This window comes from Chiloscyllium plagiosum, chromosome 38 (genome assembly GCF_004010195.1).
Source record: "Chiloscyllium plagiosum isolate BGI_BamShark_2017 chromosome 38, ASM401019v2, whole genome shotgun sequence".
Taxonomy (NCBI): Eukaryota; Metazoa; Chordata; class Chondrichthyes; order Orectolobiformes; family Hemiscylliidae; genus Chiloscyllium; species Chiloscyllium plagiosum.
The window spans coordinates 14,970,490-14,992,272 of NC_057747.1; the positions used below are offsets into that span (position 1 = coordinate 14,970,490).

Here is a 21,783-nt window from a genome sequence, read left to right on the forward strand (position 1 = left end):
GAAACATTTCTGATTTGTAATACTTTCTGATTGTCAAAACAGTAATACCAGAAAGCATAGGTTCTGTGTCATTAAGGACATGTTTAAGATATTCTCTAGGAAGTTGAATAATCAATAGCTGGAATGTATTGTATGAAGGTTGAGTGAGGCAGTCTCATGGAAGTGTTTGATCTTTAGATCAAAATTATTGGAATTGGTTTCTGGAATAATGTAATTAAGTGGTGCAAACTGTTCTTGTGATTAGTATTGGTTGTGCAAACAATTATGACAAGTTTAGTTGCTAAAATATTTTAATGTGTCTAGTTATTACCCATTTGTCTTTTTTTAAGTTGAAAGTGTGTAATTATTTCTAATAAGTGAGACCACTCTATTTGCGTAACAGTAGCAGATGAGAACAGTCACGAATATTTAAAATGTGATTAAATTCAACACCTCTACTTTTATTCTCTGTTACACATAAACCACTTTTAACACTGCTAATAATCTTTCAAGGGAATTGAAGGAGTTACTGAATGTGAGAATGTTGTGAAGCTGGTCTACATTAATAGAGCTATGGCTGTTGTATCAATATTTTTCAATTCTGTATGTCAATACCCACTACTTGTACAATAGATTTCAAAGAACTAACCAGCTTTAATTGTTTTTCTCCAACTTCAGTGTACTTTTGTTTTTAAAAAGGTCTCTTTTGTGTGATTGCAAATGGAAGTTTGTGGCAAACAATGCAGTCTGAAATAAAGGACACATTAAAAGCAGCATTATCTTTGGTTTGACACTAAACTCAAAAGTCTTGTTGCTAGAGTTAGACATGTTTACTGGTTGCTGTGTCAAGTGGTACTAATCAATAAACAGTTTTACCAGTGAGAATTTCTCCAGTCATTGGAAAAAGCATGGGGTCTTGAGTGTATTATTTCAGTTATAATTTGCAAATCTAATGTTTTGGGACTCTGATCCAGAAAATGTGTCAGACTTGTCTGACGTCTGACACAGTGTGATGTAATTTTGGATGGTGACATCACATTTGCGGGCAATGACCTGAAGGTTCTGGTGGGTCCAATGATACAAAGAAGGGCTCTTTCCTTCAGACTTCCAGGCAGGCTGGACAAAAATAGTCACAGGGATCATAATACCCTGTGGTGCTGAAAGAAAGTTAATAACTTGTGCTCTGCAAGTGTAAGTGTCTGCCTGCTATTTCATTGTCACAAGGCCACCAGTACTCCCTCTAGCCCTATCATGCACATGTCTCTTAATAAGGCTATTAGAGCACAATGTCATTATTGCATCAGCATGTCCACCTTATCCTTCCAAAATATTACTCTTCCAGTCCTCTGCAGTCCCTACTCATTTAGTAGGGGAACCTCACCACTTCTCCCACCTCGCATTGCAACTAATACCTCTCCCATTCTCTTCCATATCAAACTCACACTCTCTCTTTGTCATTTTGGTTAAAAAAAGGCAGAGAGGGCAAAGACTAGCAAAAGGATAGCAGAAGTTAGTCTCTTTACTCTATATGAGGAAAAATACTGGAAAAGAAGGTGACCAGTTACGTGGGAATGAGCAACCAGCCATCTAAGCTTCATTGTACGGTGCTGTGCTACGTTGTTGTGCCATTGATTCCAATGTTAACATTCTTAACCTACACAAGTTTTTAGCCCATTTACACAATTAATTCCTCCTCTTATGCAGACACTAGTGGAATTCAGTGAACCACCCTAAGGAAGATGCCATCCTCACTGAACCTCCATTTTATCACCACTTCAAGGGATGCACCAACAAGGCTTTCACCTGTATGGAGAGTTTTACATCCATGGATTTTATTTTTAAATGAGACTGGAGCACAATCTGGTGAGCACATCACTTACAGATCTCTGCACCTTGTCAAGGGAAAAAAAAGGTCTTTATTACCAGAGATCAAGCACCTGCTCAGTCTCAAATTGAAGAATGTCCCCTGCATTTTGACAAGGTCATTGGGCAAAATCATCGAGGCTCTTCAGAATATCAGCCAGGTTTTTACAAAAGCAGTTGGTAAACTGATTTGAAAGATAGAATAGTTCACAAACAGCATCGGTTCTGTGCTAACTGTCTGACCTTCTCCTTAGATTGGCTACTGCCAATGAGAGCCACAGGTAGTACACTGTTTGCTGGTTACATGCACAAACCTATGCTATATTGCTGTGATCATAGATGCATGCTTTCAATGGCAAAGTGAGAGAACAATAAGGGACTCCAATCTTGCTTTGAGAGTTGCCAGTAAGCACCCACAGGAATGGCCAGACACACACAGGACCCAAAATGTCATCCTCTCAAGAGGTGCTTGGTCCTTTTCCCTTCCCTGCCTGTGATACTAAAGTCAGCAGAAGTCCAAGCTTGAAAAGATAACCCTATATTTAGGCAGAACAAACTTAGTGGGCCTGGGCTTTCTAGGCATGAATGTCCCCACGGCCAACCAGCCAAGTATTCCAGATCAACAAGGCCAACTACAAAGGTATGCTCCACCCTCGCCACAGATTTCAGGACTGCACTTCGGCAAAGTTGGAGGGAAAGGAAACAAAAAACCTGCTGAAGGCACATAGATGGCTCAGGGGATACTTTGTAAGTAAATATGCTTTCTTAAAATGCCTATTTGTAGTCTCTTCATAACTGTCAATCCTGGTAAACCTGCTCCCATTTGAGATATATACAGCCTCTTCAAACATCTCATAGATGAAAGATGTAACAGCCGAGCATTGCTCAATTCTTACAAGCAGCTGGCTCCTTGGCTGTGGAAGCATGCATACATCCTTGAACTTTCAGATGTGGGCACCTGGTTGAACATATGCATATGTTTGCTGTGTAAGCTGCTGGTACATGCTGCAGGTGTGATATTGTTGTAGCATGTTGCTGCTCCCTTGATCATTGCTTGCCTTGTAGGGTGACCAGTTTGAAAAAGAAAATGCAAACCAGAGAGCCTGGCAGCCACCAAGGCAGTGAAAAGATATTTGCATGGTGAGGAAGTTAGCCATAAGATGTCTTATACGCATGTGTGAGATGTAAGTGTGTCATATGCTCAGTGACTTGGCAGAAGCATGTATGTTGTATATCCCTGAGCTCCAACGTGAAGGGCTGAAGTGTTGAGAGAGTTGGCCCAAAAGCAGCCACAATGATCTCGTGAGGCTGATGGCCAGGTGATGATGTCTTGTGTGGATGAAGGATGGAAGAGGATTATGCTAATGAAGCATGTGGGGAAATGGTGTTAAAGATGGGAGGCCTGAAGAAGCAAGGAAAAAGCCCTGACCTTCATGTGGGGAATTGGCATTGTCTAGTTTCTCCTGGAAGGAGTGGAGAATTGAAACTGCGTAGAAATTAGGCAAGATTAGCTATTAATGAGAAGCAAATTCACAGATAATTTCCCTATTTTATTAGTGAGATTCAAATTTGAATGTAGGGTTCAAACCTAAAGGGAAAAGTGAAAATCTTTCTTACGTTAAGAGTTTTTATTAATTTTCATTGTATTTTTCTTTTCTGCCTTACACACTCAAAGAAAATTTTTCCTGTCCGTTGTTGATCCCCTGCTGCTTTCATTCCTGCCCTGAAAAATGTATCAGCGGACATAAAGGAACATACAAACTAGGAGCAAAATTAGATCATTTGGTCTCTTGAACAGCCATTGTCATACTAAATGGCAATGCAGGATTTCACCACATTTCAACTATTTCTGGTTAAAGTTTCATTCATTTATCAAAAATCTACCTATCTCTCTCTTTTTTATTTTTGAGAAAACAGTCTGCTTTCACTTTTTTTGTGGAAGAGAATGCCAAAATCTCATCTTTGGGAAAATATTTCTTCCCCATACTGCTACATATGTGACCCTCTTAGTTTTAACCACTGACCAATGCTTCTCAATTCTGTCACAAGAAGGAACATCCTTTCAAGATCCATCTGATTAAGTCCTCTCAGAATCTTAATGTTTCAATCAAGATGTGTCCTTTTTTTTTTTCTGGAGTTTTTCTAAACCTAGATTTTTAAAAAAAAACTAAATTGTCCAAACTTACCTCAAAAGGCAACCTAGTCCAGTAAAACCTCCCTGAACTGCTTCCGAAGTATTTACATCTTTCCTTAGAGGTAACCAATACTGTACATGCAATGAGATCTTACCAATATCTTGTGTAATTGAAATACAACCTCCTACTTTGTTTTCAGTTACTATCACAATAGTAACTGCCTGACCTGAGTGCTTCCATCATGTTCTGCCGTTATCCCAGTACTTAATATTTTCATGGGGCATTGAGGAATGAAAACATGATTTTTTTTCCTCCAATTAAGGGGCCTTGTTTCAGATCAGATGGGATTTCTCCGAGTCCCATTGAGTTCGATGGAGATGCAGGTTTGATCCAAGTTTGCTGTTGTGTTGATGTATATCTGGTGCTCAAAGTCATTGACACTAGGGAAGTGCCCTGATAATTAGTACTACAGGCAGGATATTATTAAACTGAAGAAAAAAATTCAGGATGTTGCTGGGAATGGAAGGTTTGAGATATAGACTGGAAGGGCTGGGACTTCATTTCACTGGAGTGTAGGAGGTTGAGAAGTGACATTTATTGAGGTTTAAAAAATCACGAGGGATATCGATAAGGTGAATGAAAAAGGTCTTTTTCCCTCGGATGGGGGAGTTCAAAACTAGGCATATTTTTAAGGAGAGAAGAGAAAGATTTGAAACGGACCTGAGGGGCAATGTTTTGAGAGGTTCGTGTGTACAATGAACTGCCAGAGAAAGTGGTAGATGCCGGTATAGTTACAACATTTAAAAGCCATTTGGATAAGTTCTCAAATAGGAAAGATTTGGAAGGATATGGGCCAAACACAGGCAAGTGGAACGAGTTTAGTTTCAGAAACGGTCAGTATGGACTGGTTCGCCTGAAGGATACTTTTCCATGCTATCTGACTCTGACTCATTTATTTCTAAATTGTAAAAGAGGATAGTAAAACATTTTTTCGAAGGAGACTTTGGAAGATTGAGGACTGTCTCCAGTGGCTGCCAAGTTTTCCGTCCTCTAGTGACATGCGGTCAAGGTAACTTTGTTGTTATCCCTGACCCTGCATATTTTGACCGTTACTATTCGAGAGTATCAGCAGACCTAATCCTGATGTAAATGTTGGGTTTGTCATTTGTGTACAAGCTGTGATATATTTTAATACATACTTACTTATTCAACTTACTTATTCAAAGCATGGCTCTGTTGTGACATTTTGAAGCTTTTTGTTTCATGTTCTCCAAGAGCATGTCGTTGTTCTGTATTGAAGCAGATGTCCATTGATTTGTTGGTTGAAGTCACTTCAAAGTGGATTGTCTGACTCAGATTAGGTGAATTGCTTAACCAGTATCCAAGATCTTGTCATGAATGATACTGACCAGACCAATGGGGAAGGCTGACACTCTTAATTTGTGAAACTTATTTCAACTTGTACAAGCATGAACATCTTAACAGTTTTTATTAATTTGTACAGCAATTTGATTGGTAACACTGTCGCTTTTTCTAATTTCTTCTATTGACAAATATTTTTTCCTGTAAAGCTGAGTTGTGATCAGAGTTCAAGGATTCATCAGTGAATCTCTGCTTTGCCATCAGGTTAACATTCTGGGACAAACAAAACTCTTTGGTCTGATCTGATTTTATGTAACTGCACTGCTGTTAGGCTAGAGTATAAGTATAATTTATATGATTCATTTATGGACTTTGGGTGTCACTGGCTTGGCCTTAATTTATTGCCCATCCCTAATTATGCAGAGGTCAGTTAAGACTCAAATAAATTGCATGATTCTGGAGTCACAGGCTAGACCTGGTAAGGACAGCAGATCTCCTTCCCTCCAAGACAATAGTGAACCAGGTAAGTTTTTATGACAATCGATAATAGTCTGAATTAGACTAACTTTATATTGCAGATTTTTATTGAATTCAAGTTTCATGATCTGCCATGGTGGAATTCAAACCCGTGTCTAAGAACAGTAGCCTGGGCTTCTGGATTACTAGTCCAGCATTACCACTACACAACCGCTTCCCATGATCATTGTTTTATTTAATTATGTTATTTAAGTGCAAAATAGTCTAATTTATTCGTTTGTTTTTTATGCTCTGTACTTTTATCAGTATAGTAGATTGTTAATTGTCATCTGAATTATTAAGTTTTTTTTAAATAGGTTGTTCTTTTCTTTGGAGAGATTTGGAGTTAAACCTATAAAAGCTAAATGGGCTTATTGTTCACTTGGGATGCTTTACCTCCCAGATTACTTTATATATAAAGGTACATTTGTGTTTATAGAAAGTGTAGGTCTGCCTGTAAAAATAGTCTTTGTACTGGGCATGGGAAAAGTATCTGGAAAAATTCCTGAATCATAATCTGGATCTCCTCAATCATTGGGGAACACGTAGAGGTCAGAAACAATTAAGTCCTGTTATCTGTGATAGAATCTGCCCCTCAATATGATTAAATGGATTCCATAGCTGGATATTTCATGTTGGTGTATTTTCTTATCAAATACTCAAAACATGAAGTAATTTTGACATTTATTACCATTCAGCTACCTTTTTTTATTTTATAGGAATGTTTGCTGTTTTTGTTTCAATTCCATTACTTTGAAGAAAATACCCACATTTATTAAACTCATGTGCTTTACACAGTTGCATTCTTAACTGAAAAAAATGATGTGAGATGTTTAACTATTAGAAATCCTTTTGCTTTTTGTTAATAACAATAACTGATAAGTGATCTGGTGTAGTAAAAGAAAGCAGTAAAATAGAAATAACCACACTGTAGGCAAACTTGGCAATCCTTTCAAAATTCATTAGTTCTGTCTTTTTGTCCATGTTAACATCAGATTGTTGATTTTGAGATAGCCTTTAGTATGCCAACAGGTATGCATTGTGTCTTGCTGATTCTTTAGCACAGAGCATTGATTCTTCATTGAATTGAGCAATTTGGCTCTGCATGCATTTACAAGTGCACTAGTTACAAATAGTAGTTTTTCAAGGATTTGTTCAGTAGGTGAATTCATGTTGATAATTTGACAAAGTGTAGTCTGACTAGTTGAGCCTGCAGCAAGACTGAAGTATGTCATCTTTCAAGTCCTCAATACTTTTGAAATTCAGGTACTGTTGTTATAAGAGTCAAAAATGAATGATTGCTGAAAACAGAACTTTAACAATTATTGTGAATGGCGAGGTTGGAAACAGCACTTCTACTGCTGCTAGAAGTAAAACTAACAACAATATTGTTTAATTAATATGTAACTTGCATTGTCTTCCAGAAATGAGATGGACTAATGACTGTCATTTAGCAATTTCTAGTTGGCTTGTTTTAAAAAATGTGTAATAAAAATTCTGTACATTTCTGGGTAATTACTGAAATTATTATGGTCTGAACCATAATATATAATTCTTACCGAAATTATTAATTTCGGTAAGAATTATATATTATGGTTCAGACCAAACCTCCTCAAAATATATTAAGATGAAGGGAAAACCCTAACTTTTATTTTATTTTAAAGGTAAGTGCCAGATGTTGCATTCTGGATGAATTGGATTGGTTAAACTACCGTGCTTGAAGCAAAATGTAATTTATTCGTACACTATAGTTAAAATACAGCAAAAGAAATCAGATAACTTAATACTATGTACAATTAACAGAATGATAGATTATTTAATGACTAAACAGTAACTGTTCCAATATAGTAACAATCCATAAACACATCCTGGGCTAAAGGCAAATTCAGTAAAATAGATTGTCTCTCCGGCAATTCTGCAGTCTAGGAGGAAAAACATCAAGAGAAAGCTCTGAGTGAGAGGTAGGGAGAGATGTACTGCAGCTTCCAAACCCAGCTTCAAGATCCCGGAAGCTACTACTGAAAAATAAAAACTAAAAATTCTAGTTCTCTTGGAGGTTGTCCTGCCCATTCATGCTGCTTCTATTGTTTTCTACTTTGCTTACTTTAGAGGCTTTCAATAGACAGCTCTGTCTTAAAATCACACTTCAAAAAATGGAACAAAATATAGCTCTTTAAGACATTGTATCATCACATATAGAAGGAATATACTTTTTAAGCCTTTTTAAAATGGGATAGCATTTTAGTATTTTTCTGTTTGTTAGTACACAAATGTGCATGATAAAAATGAATGAGTTTTGAGAAATGAAAAATTGTAGTGTTACTTTAATTAAGGATTTAATTATTATGGATTTGGGATACATGCTATTGAATCTTTCAGAATTTAGTTGAATTATTTGTCAGAGGTGTTTATTTTCAAAACAATACTAGTAGCTGTTTAATTTTCTTTGATATTATGACTGAATTTAAGTCAGAATCAACATTGTTATGCAGTGATATTTTTAATTTCTTTTTGAATAGTTCCATATTGAAAAATTCTGATTAATTTAATTAATTAATTAATTAGTTTGAATCCAAAGTTAACAGATCATTGTTTTGATTCTAATATGATTCGCTCAGCCTTTCATCCATCTGAGGTGGGTAAAATGACTAACCAGAACTTGTCAGCTTTTATATGTTATCAGCTTTGGCTGCATGATGGCTTTTTTATTTAGGTTCAGTTGATTGCTGAACTGAATTTGGTTGGCACTTCAGTACAGTTCTAAGGTAATGTTGACTTGGAGATGTTGTTCCTTGGATTAGACATTGCGTCCCATCTGACCTTTCAGGTGCATGTAAAATATCCTATGGCACTAATCGAGTGTTTTCCTGTTGTTCTGCCTCCCATAATTGTTTTAGGTATTTTGCAGAACTTTAAAGGACAGTAATTAGTATCGGTAAATTATCCTGTTCGAATAGTAATAATGTGTTTTTCTGGATTTGAATTTCCAAAGGGTTTCTTTAAATGTGTACTTTCTTATTTTATTCTTTTTTGGGTATGTATGAGGTGGTGATTGTCTGACTGCAAAGCAACAGGAACTCTGTTGCACTAATCATGAACGTGAACTCTGTACCTCTGTCAAGTTTGGAAAAGATCTATGTCAAGCTGTTTACTTGCTAATTTTGGAGATACTTGAATATGTTATGCTTTAGTATTTCTCTCACTATTATAAGTATTCTATTTTTCACATTTTTGTTTTTGGCTGCCATTTGTGGAGTCAGCATAGAGTGAGAGTCAGAGATATACAGCACAGGAACAGACCCTTTGGACCAACTCGTCCATGCTGACCAGCTATGTCAACCCAATCTAGACCCACGTGCCAGCATCTGGCCCATATCCCTCAAACCCTTCCTAGTCATATTCATATCCAGATGCCTTTTAAATGTTGCAATTGTACTAGCCTCCACCACTTCCCCTGGCAACTCATTCCAAGCATGCACTCCCCTCTGCGTGAAAACGTTGCCCTTTAGGTCTCTTTTATGTCTTTCCCCTCTCACTCTAAACCTATGCCCTCTAGTTCTGGAATCCTCCACCCCAGGGAAAAGACTTGTCTATTTATCCTATCCATGCCCCTCATAATTTTATAAACCTCTATAAGGTCACCCCTCGGCCTCCGATGCTCCAGGGAAAACAGCCCTAGCCTATTCAAACTCTCCCTATAGCTCAAACCCTCCAACCTTGGCAACATCTTTATAAATCTTTTCTGAAGCCTTTCAAGTTTCAAAACATCTTTCCGATAGGAAGGAGACCAGAATTGCACGCAATTGATCATTATTCCGTAACGTATTGTTTTAAACCTCTGAAACCATCGTGTAATGTACTTTCATACTTCCCACGGATCCAAGTTTTATATTGTTTACATTGTGTTTTGCAATGGTAACTAAACTTAATTGTTTTTCTCGGCACAGTAATTGAAGCACTTAACTAATTGTTATTGAAGCAGTATCCTTTATTTGTCAATATTAGATTGACTGTATATTTCTTTTACCTATGCTTAGTCTTTCCAAAAAAAATGACATTAATGAATAAGAGCATGTTTATGGCAAGCAATTACTGTAATGTTTGTGCTTTGTAGTTTGAGCTATTGTTGACACCTATTTCAGTGTCAAAAAAAACTCTATTTGTACACTGCACTCTTGGTCAATGTTGAAGACAAGTGCGACTCAACAGAAGGGAGATAATTGGCTGTGCCAAGTTTTGGTTATTAATTGATCCTATACTCAATATTTCATGAAGAGAAAAGAGCAATAGTGTTTAGGATGTGGTTGTGATGCCAAATGCTTGTTTGCCACTTTGCATTTGCTGTCCTGTCGGGCTTTTCTGTTTCTAATTTTCACTTGTATGTTTTTGAGGCAGACCCTAACAAAACAGAAACTTTATTGAAAGTAGAAAGGGAATGAAGAGATAACCTAGGAAGTAAACTGACCGTTCTTGTTTCGAAGGAAACAAAAACAAACTGAAGTTTGGAAACCAAAACTTCTGGCAAACTCATCCGTTTAACAGATTTAAAAGGATCAACTAATGAGTCCACTAGCATAGAACAGGTAGGTTGAAGGCAGATTCCATGTCCAGGAGCTGAGACAAAAGTTTCTACAGCTGTTTCTATTGCTGGAAAATGACATTGGTGAGTATTTGCCATGCAGACAGAGTTGAGCAGATGTGTCACTTATGATGATTGTGTCCATGGAACTCAGGCTGGTTTTGTGCTTCTATTAGCTGGGAATCAGACTAGCTCCTTGATGGAAAGGAGCTGAAATTCTTATTGAAAGCGACTGAGTTTAAAGAACTTTATGACAGTGTGATTGCTTAAAATCTAATTGTAATGCTGATCTAACTTGTAAGATCTAAGTTGCATCTGCCATTTAATGTGTAATTTGTAATCTATGTTCAATCATAGTTTTCCTGTTAATTCATGTTTAACTTGTTAATTCTGGCAGCTATTGTATAGATTATATTTGGTGTTTGTTTTGTTGACCTTTTGTGCGATTAAAAATTCTTTCTTTTTTAAACCAGGGAATTTTATTGCTTCACCTTTCATTTTAGTAGAAAGTTGTGATTTTCTTAGCTTTTTTTAAAACTGATCTTAACTGAGATCTGAACAGTATGTAACAACAATAAACAAAGCATTTATTTTCAAAATTTCTGAGTTGGAATTGGTGAATATACAAACCTTTTAATTTACAACGTGACCCAAATAAACAAAACTTGTTGTTCAGAGCTTAAATGCAAATTTTTGAAGTTGAGAGTAAAATGCACAAATTAGTAGCTACTATTTAAATTTTAGGACAAAACATTTCTTAATTATACATGATTTTTCAATTTTCCTTGGCCTGGTTATTTGTTTGTGATTCTTATGCCATAACTATCATAGAAACTTCGGAGCAGGAGGAGGTCATTCAGCCCTTTTGAGTCTGCTCCATCATTCACCACGATCATGGCTGATCATCCAATTCAATAGCCTAATCCTGTCTTCTCCCCATAACCTTTTGGCCCCATTTACCCTAAGTGCTACATCTAGCTGCCTCCCTGCATACATTCAATGTTTTGGCATTAACTACTACTTCCTGTTGCAATGAATTCCACAGGGTCACTATTCTTTGGGTGAAGAAATATCTCCTTATCTCCATCCTAAATGGTCCACCTGAATCCTCAGACTGAGACACCCTGGTTTTGCACATACCCACCATCAAGAACATCCTCTCTGCATCTACTCTCGCGTTCTGTTAGAATTTTATACGTCTCTGAGATTCCGCTCGCTCGCTCCCCCCGACTTATCTGAACTCCAGCAAATACTGTCCTAACCTAGTCAATCCTTCCTCATTTGTCAGTCTTGCCATACCCAGAATTAGCCTGGTAAACCTTTGCTGCACTCCCTCGAGAGCAAGAACACCCATCTTCCAAAAAGGAACTGCATGCAGTATTCTAGGTTTAGCCTCACCAAGGCCCTATATAACTGCAACAACACATCACTGCTCCTATACTCAAACTCTCACAATGAAAGCCAACATACCATTTGCCGCCTTTATTGCCTGCTGCACCTGCATACCTACCTTCAGCAACTGGTGCACAAGGGCATCCAGGTCCCACTGCACACTCCCCTGTCCTAATTTACAGCCATTCAGGTGGTAATCTGCCTCCTTGTTTTTGCCTCAAAAGTGAATAACCTCGCAGTTATCCAAATTTTACTGCATCTTCCATTGATTTGCCCACTCACCCAACCTGTCCAGATAATGCTGAAGCATTTCTGCATCTTCGTCACAGTTCACTCTCCCACCCAACTTGGTATCATCTGCAAATTTTGAGACATTGTATTTTGTTCCCTCATCCAGATCATTAATATATATTGTGGATGGCTAGGGTCCGAGTACTGATCCCTGTGGCACCCCACTAGTTATTGCTTGCCAATTTGAAAAGGACTCATTAATTCCTGCTTTTGTTTCCTCTCTGCCAACCAGTTTTCTATCCATCTCCATTTTAACTTGGAAGATTGTACAATGCTGTGTTTTGACCTCAACTGAGAACATAACCATACAACCTGTTTCTAGGTCACAGTGGTTGCCAACAAGTAACTATCCTGTTAGGTGAGAGCAACCTATAGATTGTTATCTCTTTCTATGAGTCAATGCTTAATTTTACTTTGTTCCTTGATCTTGCTGGGAAATCTGAGGTAGGATATTGTCAAATGAGGAATCTAACCAAAGCACATCATGACTGAGAGCATGAAGACATTTGTTTGTGCTGTTTCTTATTTTGTGATTGTTAATACTAGTTGAAGGTTTTAAACTTTTTGCATTTTTTCTTTCTGTATTCCACAACTAATAATAGGAGAGTCTGTCAATTTGTTTTCAGGATAAAACATTCTTTACATTTGATTGGAATTGGAAACATCCGACCAGCAGTGTGTACTTTTAAAATATCTATCACTTCAGACATCACTTTCCAAACCCACAACTACTTCCATCTAGAAGGAGAAGGACAGCATACATGGAAACACCACCAACTGGAAGTTTCCCTTCAAGCCACTCACTATTCAGACTGGGAAAATACATTGCTGTTCCTTCAGTGACGTTAGGCCAAATGGAATTCCTTCCCTAATGATATTGTGGGTCTACCTTCAGTATGTGAACTTTAGTTGTTCAAGAAGATAGCCCACCACTGCCTTCTCGAGGGCAACTGGGACGAGCCATAAATTCTGGATATGGATGCCATATCCCATGAGTAAATAGGAAAAACTTCTTTAGGCTTAGATTTAAATGTGCCAATTTTTAAATGACAGATTTGTACCAGAAGCTGAGTTGAGACTGGTAAAATTCATTTTAATTTGCTCTGAGACAAAGGTAAATTGCAAGTTAAATCTTGATTGAATTCAAATGTGTGACCCTGCTGGAGTACATACTTAATCCATTGCATCCAGCAGTCCTCTAATTGAATCCTTTTCAGTATTTTTCTATTCAATAATTACTACACTATACTTGAAATCAGCACTATATTTTATAGGATTACTTCAAGGTGCAATGTCTAAAATGTGCGCGAAATAATTAGATTCTTGGACAAAAATGTAAATGTGATTGTTATATGAGAATATTATCATTGTATATTTATATTGCTACAAAATTTTCAATTGCGAAATCAGTAACGTAACAAACAGTTGAGGGATGGGGCTGCGTAAGATGTAATGTCTGTTTGGAGAAGCAGAGTTGGTTGCTTCTGTAAACAAATAGAAGAATAGTATTTTGACTATATAATAGCATCAGTCTGGCAATGTAGAAATTGTTCAGTCATGTCCTTTTGAACAGAGGACAATCTGCCAATTATCATCCAATCTTTTCACTCTCACTTACAAGTAAAGTGATGGAAGATGTCACCAACAGTGCTATCGAGCAGTAATTAAACTGCTCACTGATGTTCACTTTGGGTTCTGTCGGAACCACCTTATCCCTGATTCAAACATTGACAAAAGAGTCAGAGGTTTGGTGATATTAAAGCTAAATTTGTCTGTGTGGGGAAATCAAGAAGGGTTAGCAACATTGGACCCAATTGGAATTGGGAAGGAAATCTCTCTTTATGGGAGTCGAACCTGGTACAGAGGAATATGGTTGTGGTCAGTCATCTCAACTCCAAGACATCACTGCAGGAGTTCATCAGGTATAGTATCCTAGGCCCAGCCTCTTCAACTGCTTTGTTAATGACCTTCTCACTCATGAAAATGAGGATGTTCGCTGGTAAATGCACAATCAACAACACTATTTATGATGACTCAGATGCTGAAGCAGTTCTTGTCCACATGCAACGTGACCTGCTCAAGATCCATACTTGGGGTTGATAAGTGGCGAGTACAATTTACTCCACACATTTGCCAGGTAATGACCAGCTCCATCAAGAGTGTGTTCAACTATTTCTCTTTGATGCTCGATGGCATTACCATTGACCAGAAACTGAATTGAACAAGCCATATAAATGCTGTGACTACAAGAGCAGATCAAAAGCTAGGAATTCTGCAGCAAAGAACTCCCTTTCTGATTCCCCAAAGCTTGTCCTCCACTGACAATGGACAGATCAGAGGTGTGATAGAACACTGCCAACCTGCCTGGATGAGTTCAACAGCAACAATACTCAAGAAGCTTGACTTCAAGGACAAAGTAGCCCTTTTGGTTGGCACCACATTCACTCCTTCCAGCACTGATGCTTAGTAGCAGAGTGTACCATTCAAAAGATACATTCTTCCAACACTCTCAGGCATGAAAGGTTCACCTCAGGAGCCTGTGAGAGTTGAAGTCTATCTTTTGAATGGTACACTCTGAAAGACATGTGCAGTAGATATGTGAGTACAACAATCAGCATTTCATCCAGTCTTGGAATTATGTTCTTGCTCCTTCACTGTGTCAAAATCCTCAAACTCCAATCCTGATTGGATGTATCTGCACTCCAGTCACTTGAGGGATTCAAGGTAGGTTCTCAAGTGTAGTTATGATTTGGGCAATACATGTTGTGTAGCCAGCGATATCCACATCACGCGTGAACTTGTAACAAAGTTAGTGCAGCTCAATGAAGACAAATGAGTGGATTTTGGTATTGGGTGGGATCTATACAGCAGAGATTTTACATAAACTGTAAGTTTACAGGGAGTTAAGGTGGGGAGGCCACGTGGCCATTTGAATAGTGAAGCATAGAGATGAAAAACGTTGAAACTTTTAGTAGCAGAGATAAGGTGATGGTATGGAGTTAGATTAAAGAGGAGTTTGAAGCACAAATAGGATTAGAAGCCATATTTGGCATTGACTAGGTTTCTGTGGTTGTGAATATTCTGGAGTTCAAAGTATATATACATAAAGGTTTAAATGGAGGAATGCTTAGACTTCCCAATGTTCAGCTGGAATTTGTTTTTCCAAATGTCAGCTATATTGCAGCACTGAGCCTGAAAATAGTTGTGCAAAGTGATGAGGTGGAGCTTGTTATCACAAAAATGCACATAGAAACGAACCCTGTTCCGAGGATGATATTACCAAAGGACAATAGTCATCTTAGGAGATTTGAGATGATGATGATGATGTGGGAGTCCAAGGGAAACCATTAGGAGAAATGGTTTACTTGTGAATGGATAGTTAGAGTAACAGCATACAAAATGGGAATCTAACAATGCCAAAAGCTGTGAAGAATGTGAATAAAAATTTGATTCTCATTTGTTTGATTTCAACAATACAAGAATTCACTTTTTAAACTTTTGAACAAAATTAGTTGATACTTCTAATGCTTAAACCCATGGTCAAAGTGAGTACCAGTGGGTGTCCGCTATGGATGTCAGTGCTAGCATTCTCACCTGAGTCAGAAAGTATAGGTGAAGCCACACTTTAGGACTTGAGCACAAAATCTAGGCAAATGTTGTCGGCTTTTTTCCAACCTTCCTAGGTCTATTGCATTTTACTTAGAATATCAGTTGCCCTCAGCTGTCCCACAAGTGGGATATATCCATGTTCTCTTTGAGCAAGGTCCATAACAAAATTCTGCAATAACAGTAACACATCACAAACTTACCCATATAATTGTTATAATTGCAAGTTACCCGGTTTATGTAGATTTAGCTAAGGACAAGACATAGGTGGTTAGTCTACTCCATTGCAGCCTCCAGTCATTGATCAGATGACTCTTGAGCCTGAGTTAGCAAACTCACTGAGGCACATTCTCTTATACCCTTTTTCCATGCAGCCTGTGTGACTAATCCTAGACATTATCCAATCTTCAGCGATGATCAGTTAGGCCACTGGCAAAAACCATGTGTTATCTACCACAGTGAGTTTGATCTTTTGATCATTGGGACATTTGCTTGTTCCTTCTGGAAGGAGACTTATCTGGTGGTTTTAATGAACCTTAAACCCCTGGTCAGGCTGCTCATTTATGCTATTTTAACATAGAACATTATAACGCAGTACAGGCCCTTTGGCCCTCGATGTTGCACCACCCTGTCATACTAATCTGAAGCTCATCCCACCTACACTATGCCATATGCCTGTCCAATTATGACTTAAATGTGCTTTAAACTTGGCGAATCTACTACAGTTGCAGGCAAAGCATCCCTTACTACTCTGAGTAGAAACTACCTCTGACATCTGTCTTATACCTATCTCCCCTCACTTTAAAGTTGTGTCCCTTCGTGTTTCCTGTCCTCATACTTGGAAAAAGGCTTTCCCTGTCCACCCTATCTAACCCTCTGATTATCTTGTATGTCTCTATTAAGTCACCTCTCAACCACCTTCTCTCTAACGAGAACAGCCTCAAGGCCCTCAGCCTTTCCTCGTAAGACATTCCTTCCATACCAGGCAACATCCTAGTAAATCTCCTCTGCACCCTTTCCAAAGCTTCCACATCCTTCTTATAATGCGGTGACCAGAAGTGTACACAATACTCCAAGTGTGGCCGTACCAGAGCTTTGTACAGCTGCAGCATAACCTCCTGGTTCCGGAACTCAATCCCTCTATTAATAAAGGCCAAGACACACTATGCCTCCTTAACCCTGTCAATCTGGGTGGCAACTTTCAGGGATCTATGTACATGGACACAGATCTCTCTGCTCATCTGCACTCCCAAGAATCTTACCATTAGCTCAGTACTTTGCATTCCGATTACTCCGTCCAAAGTGTATCACCTCACACTTGTCCACATTAAACTCCATTTGCCACCTCTCAGCCCAGCTCTGTATCCTATCTATGTCTCTCTGCAACCTACTACATCCTTTGTCACTATCCACAACTCCACCGACCTTAGTGTCATCCGCAAGTTTACTAACCCACCCTTCTTAGTCCTCATCCAGGTCATTTATAAAAATGATGAACAACATTGGACCCAACGCCGACCCTTGCGGTACATCGCTAGTAACTGGACACCAAGATGAACATGTTCCATCAACTACAACGCTCTTTTCTTTCAGCAAGCCAATTACTGATCCAAACTGCTATGTTTCCCACAATCCCATTCCTCTGCATTTTGTATATCCTACTGTAATAGCCTACTGTGGGGAACCTTATCGATCGCCATGCTGAAATCCATATACACCACATCAATCGATTTACACTCATCTACTTGTTTGGTCACTTTGTCAACAAACTCAATAAGATTCGTTAGGCATGACCTACCCTTCACAAAACCGTGCTGACTGTCCCTGATCAGATTATTCTTTTCTAGATGGTTATAAATCTTATCTCTTCTAACCTTTTCCAACACTTTACCAACAACTGAAGTGAGACTCACTGGTCTGTAATTACCAGGGTTGTCTCTACTATCCTTTTTTGAACCAGGGAACCACATTTGCTATCCTCCAGTCCTCAGGCACTATTCCTGTAGACAATGATGATTTGAAGATCAATGCCAAAGGCTCGACAATCTCTTCCCTTGCTTCCCAGAGGATCCTAAGATAGATCCCATCCGGCCCAGGGGAGACTTGTCTATTTTCACACACTCCTTGTATTTCCTTGTGAACCTCAATCTCTTCTAGTTTAGCTGCAAGTATCTCTGTATCTTCCTCGCCAACATTTTCATTTTTTCGACAGTGTTCACTAGAGAAATACTTATTTAGTGCTTCCCCTATCTCCTCTGACTCCACACACAACTTCCACTATTATCGTTAATTGGCCCTAATTTAACTCTTGTCATTCTTTTATTCCTGACATACCTATGGAAGGCCTTAGGGTTAACCCTGATCCTATCCGCCAACAACTTCTCATGTCTCCTCCTGGCTCTTCTGAGCTCTCTTTTTTAGGTCTTTCCTGACTTCCTTGTAACCCTCAAGCACCCTAACTGAGTTTTCACATATTTTGTCCTAGCATAAGCCTTCCTCTTCTTCTTGATCAGGGATTCCACTTCCTTAGTAAACCACGGGTCACGCGTTCTATATCTTCCTCCCTGCCTGACAGGTACATATTTATCTAGGACACACAGGAGCTTTTCCTTGAATATGCTCCACATTTTTAATGTGCTCATCCCCTGCAGTTTCCTTCCCCATTCTACGCTTCCTAAGTCTTTCCTAATTGCATCGTAATTTTCTTGGAGTTTTTCTGTCATTCAAGCAACTTGATATTTATACAGTGTAACCCTGTGATCAAAGGCCCTTTGTCAAATAATACATTGTACATCCAATGCATGGAGTCTGTTTTAAATTAGGACTTAACCAGACAGTGTTCTGAGCTACAACACCTAATCTAAACACATGCACGAACTTTGAGAAAACACTGAAGTCAACATATGATAGACTGACCATTCCATAGGGAAAGCTTGTCTTTGCTTTGTACATTTCTGCTGACTCAGGAAATTTAGGGTTACTACATACAATGTATCTGTGGTTCTGAGGGAATGCTGCACTATCTGAAGTGCCATATATTTAATGAGATTTTGAGATCCAGTATGTACTTTAGATTGATGTAAAATAATTCTATGACACTTTTGAAGAGCAAGATGTCTTCCTGGTGAATATTTATCTCTCAACCATCACTAAATATGATTATTGGTCGTAATCGCTCTGCTATTTGTGGACTGTGGCATGACCAAGGGTGATAAGCATACCTCCCCAAAGGAAGCATTGAACTTTAAATTCCAACATGCACCTTTTGAAGGAGGACTGATAGCAGTCATCTTGGCTGCAATATAAATTCAGGGCAGTCTAGAGAAGAATTTTATGACATTACAATTGTATAGAGTCCAGGAAGCTTCAAGCAGCATGATTTAAAAAAAGGAATAACAGTACTTGGTTGACTACCCAACATCCCCCTCAGCAGGAGGCCATTTCTTGCAGACAAACTTATGTTTTACCCTTCCAGGGATATGCAAATAAAGGTTAAAAGCAAGCTCTCACCCTGGTCTTTGTGAATGTGTAAGTGGCCTGATGCCCTAGTATGTAGACTAGTATGCTTTGTAGATTACAGCTTTGACAACAGGCGTTCAATACCCTTGCACTGCAGAAATGAAAAAGGAACAAAGTCTCTCTCTTTCAGTGCTGCCAGCCAGCCACTGATGAAAGGAACAAGGACAAAAAGAATTGTCAAACTCTGCCAGTAAATTCTACTATAATGACTGCAATGTTCTACTTCATGATTACGCAGACTGATCCATATCTTTTATTGGACTTATTATTCCTAATACATGTGTATGTGTGTTGCATTTTTTTTCTTGCAGTTAACAACTCAAACCCACTTTAGCTCAAGCTTGGTTCATTGGCTCCTTTCTTTTAAAACCTGATTTCCTTTTGGTTTTGGAGAAAGTTATCCGCAAAAGGATTTTTTTTTTTAAATTAACCAATTGGGACCAACTGAGGGAGCAGGTGAATCATGAGCTGATTAAGTTTGTCGTCTTCTATCTTGGTCACATCTTTAAAACAATGTGGTAGACGTTGTCTGTGTGTATTTCAGCAAGGTCTTTGACAAGGTTCTGCATGGTTGATGGTAAGTAAGGTTAGACCACATTGGAACCAGGGAGTGCTAGCCAATTGGATACAAAATTGGCTTGATGGTAGGAGACAGAGTTTGGTAGTAGAAGGTTGTTTTTTGGACTGGAGGACTGTGACCAGTGGTGTGCTGCAAGACTTGGTGCTGGGTTCACTTGTTTATCATTTATGTAAATAATTTGGGTGAGAAAATAGGCACAGTTAATAAGTTGGTAAATGTCACCAAAATTGGTGGAATGGGAGATAGTGAAGAAGATTATCTGAGAGCATTAGAAGATCTTGATCAATGGTGTCAATGGGCCAAGGAGTGGCAGATGAAGTTTAATTTAGGTAAGTGCAAGGTACTGAGGTTTGATAAAACACACTCCAAGTTCAGGTACGTAGTTTCATGAAACGGGCATCACAGCTAGACAGGGTGATGAAGGCGTTTGGCATGTCTGCCTTCACTGTTTCGACAATAGAGTCTAGGAGTTGGGATGTCATGTTGCAACTGTACAAGACATTGAGGCCACTTTTGGAGTACTGTGTCCAGTTCTGGTCACCCTGCTAAAGGAAGGATATTATTAAACTGGAAAGGGTTCAGAAAAGATTTACATGGACATTATCAAGACTGGAGGGTTTGAGGAGAGGCTGGAACATTCCTCACTGTAGGGGGCTGAGGCAGTGACCTTAATGAGGTTTATAAAATTGAGGGACATAGATAAAGTAAATGGCAAAGGCCATTTCCCCAGGGTAGGGGGGTCCAAAGCTAGAGGGCATAGGTTTAAGATGACAGGGGAAAGATGTAAGAGACCCAAGGGGCAACATTTACACATGATGGTAAATATATGGAACGAACTGTAGAGGAACTAGCAGCAGCAGGTGTGATTACAACATTGAAAATACCTATTTGAACAGATACATGGATAGGAAAGGTTCAGAGGAATATGGACCAAACATAGGCAAATGGGATTCAGTTTAGGAAACCTGGCTGGCACGGACGAGTTGGTTGGAAGGGTTTGTTTCTGTACTGTATGACTCTATGATTCTACCTTGAGGCTTAATGATTTGGGTATCCCATCTGCTACTATAACAAATTGAAGAACATCACCTGGGGACTGGTTGCGACAACTGTACAATGTACAAAAATTGGCTGCTACAATTTGTGCACTCCAGTAATATTGACTGTGAAATGCTCGAGGACTGAGGTAAGAAAAGATGTCTTTTCTTAATTTGTAGCCTGAAATTGAGGCCTTTTCATTTTAATTTGTTTGTGCTATTTGTAAAAATTAAGACTTGGATTTCTAATGAGAGTTCATATTTTAACTTCACAATTTTAACTGACAATACCAGCAAGGATTTGCCATTTTGTGAGACAAGTGCTAGTGATTACCTGTGAAGTGCAGCTTTTTAAAAACAATTGATAGCAGATTTAAAGATTGATGAAAACTTGATCTTAGAGTTCATTGCTACAAAAGGAGCCTGCTTAAGCTGTGTAATTAACTGTTGAGAACTTTAGATTTTTCAGACTACTTTAGAACTTCAGCAATATACATGTGGCAGAAAAATGCACTGAACTAATTATTGCACATTTACTAAACTGTAGTGTGCTATTAATTTCATTATGTTTTGTAGAAATAATTTTGTATGTGAAGACATTGAAATGTCTTTTTGAACCATCATCTTCCACCTTTTTAGTGTTTCTTTCTAAATTTCTTGGTTTGAAGTTGCAAGTTCTGTGAAAGAGCAAAGATAAATTATTTATAGGTGATGCGCAAATAATTATCTTCACTGTTGTGGACAAGACTGAGAATGGAATTATTTTTTCAGTTCCCTATTAAGAGGTGGTTTTAAATTTTTATTTTCTTTTTTAAAAAGGTGGCTATTTGTTTGTAAAATCCACTTGGAAAAACTGCAAATTCTTTAAGGTAAAATAAAGTTAGCTTTATTGTGTGATGATGCTGGTCGTTAACAAGGTTATAC

At 38.4% G+C, this 21,783-nt stretch overlaps 1 protein-coding gene across 3 annotated transcripts in view; it reads left to right on the plus strand.

Annotated features, from left to right (window-relative positions):
- Nucleotides 1-21,783, plus strand: part of lrmda (leucine rich melanocyte differentiation associated) — an 885,542-nt gene that overhangs the window by 4,057 nt on the left and 859,702 nt on the right. The window contains exon 1 of one of the 3 annotated variants that reach the window (XM_043678939.1): nt 2,126-2,589. The exons of the other annotated variants lie outside the window; for them this stretch is intronic. Coding sequence (XP_043534874.1) covers nt 2,428-2,589 — 162 coding nt within the window. The 5' untranslated portion in view covers nt 2,126-2,427. Of the gene's footprint in view, nt 1-2,125; nt 2,590-21,783 lie in introns of those variants that run through there. 3 annotated transcript variants of the gene reach the window in all.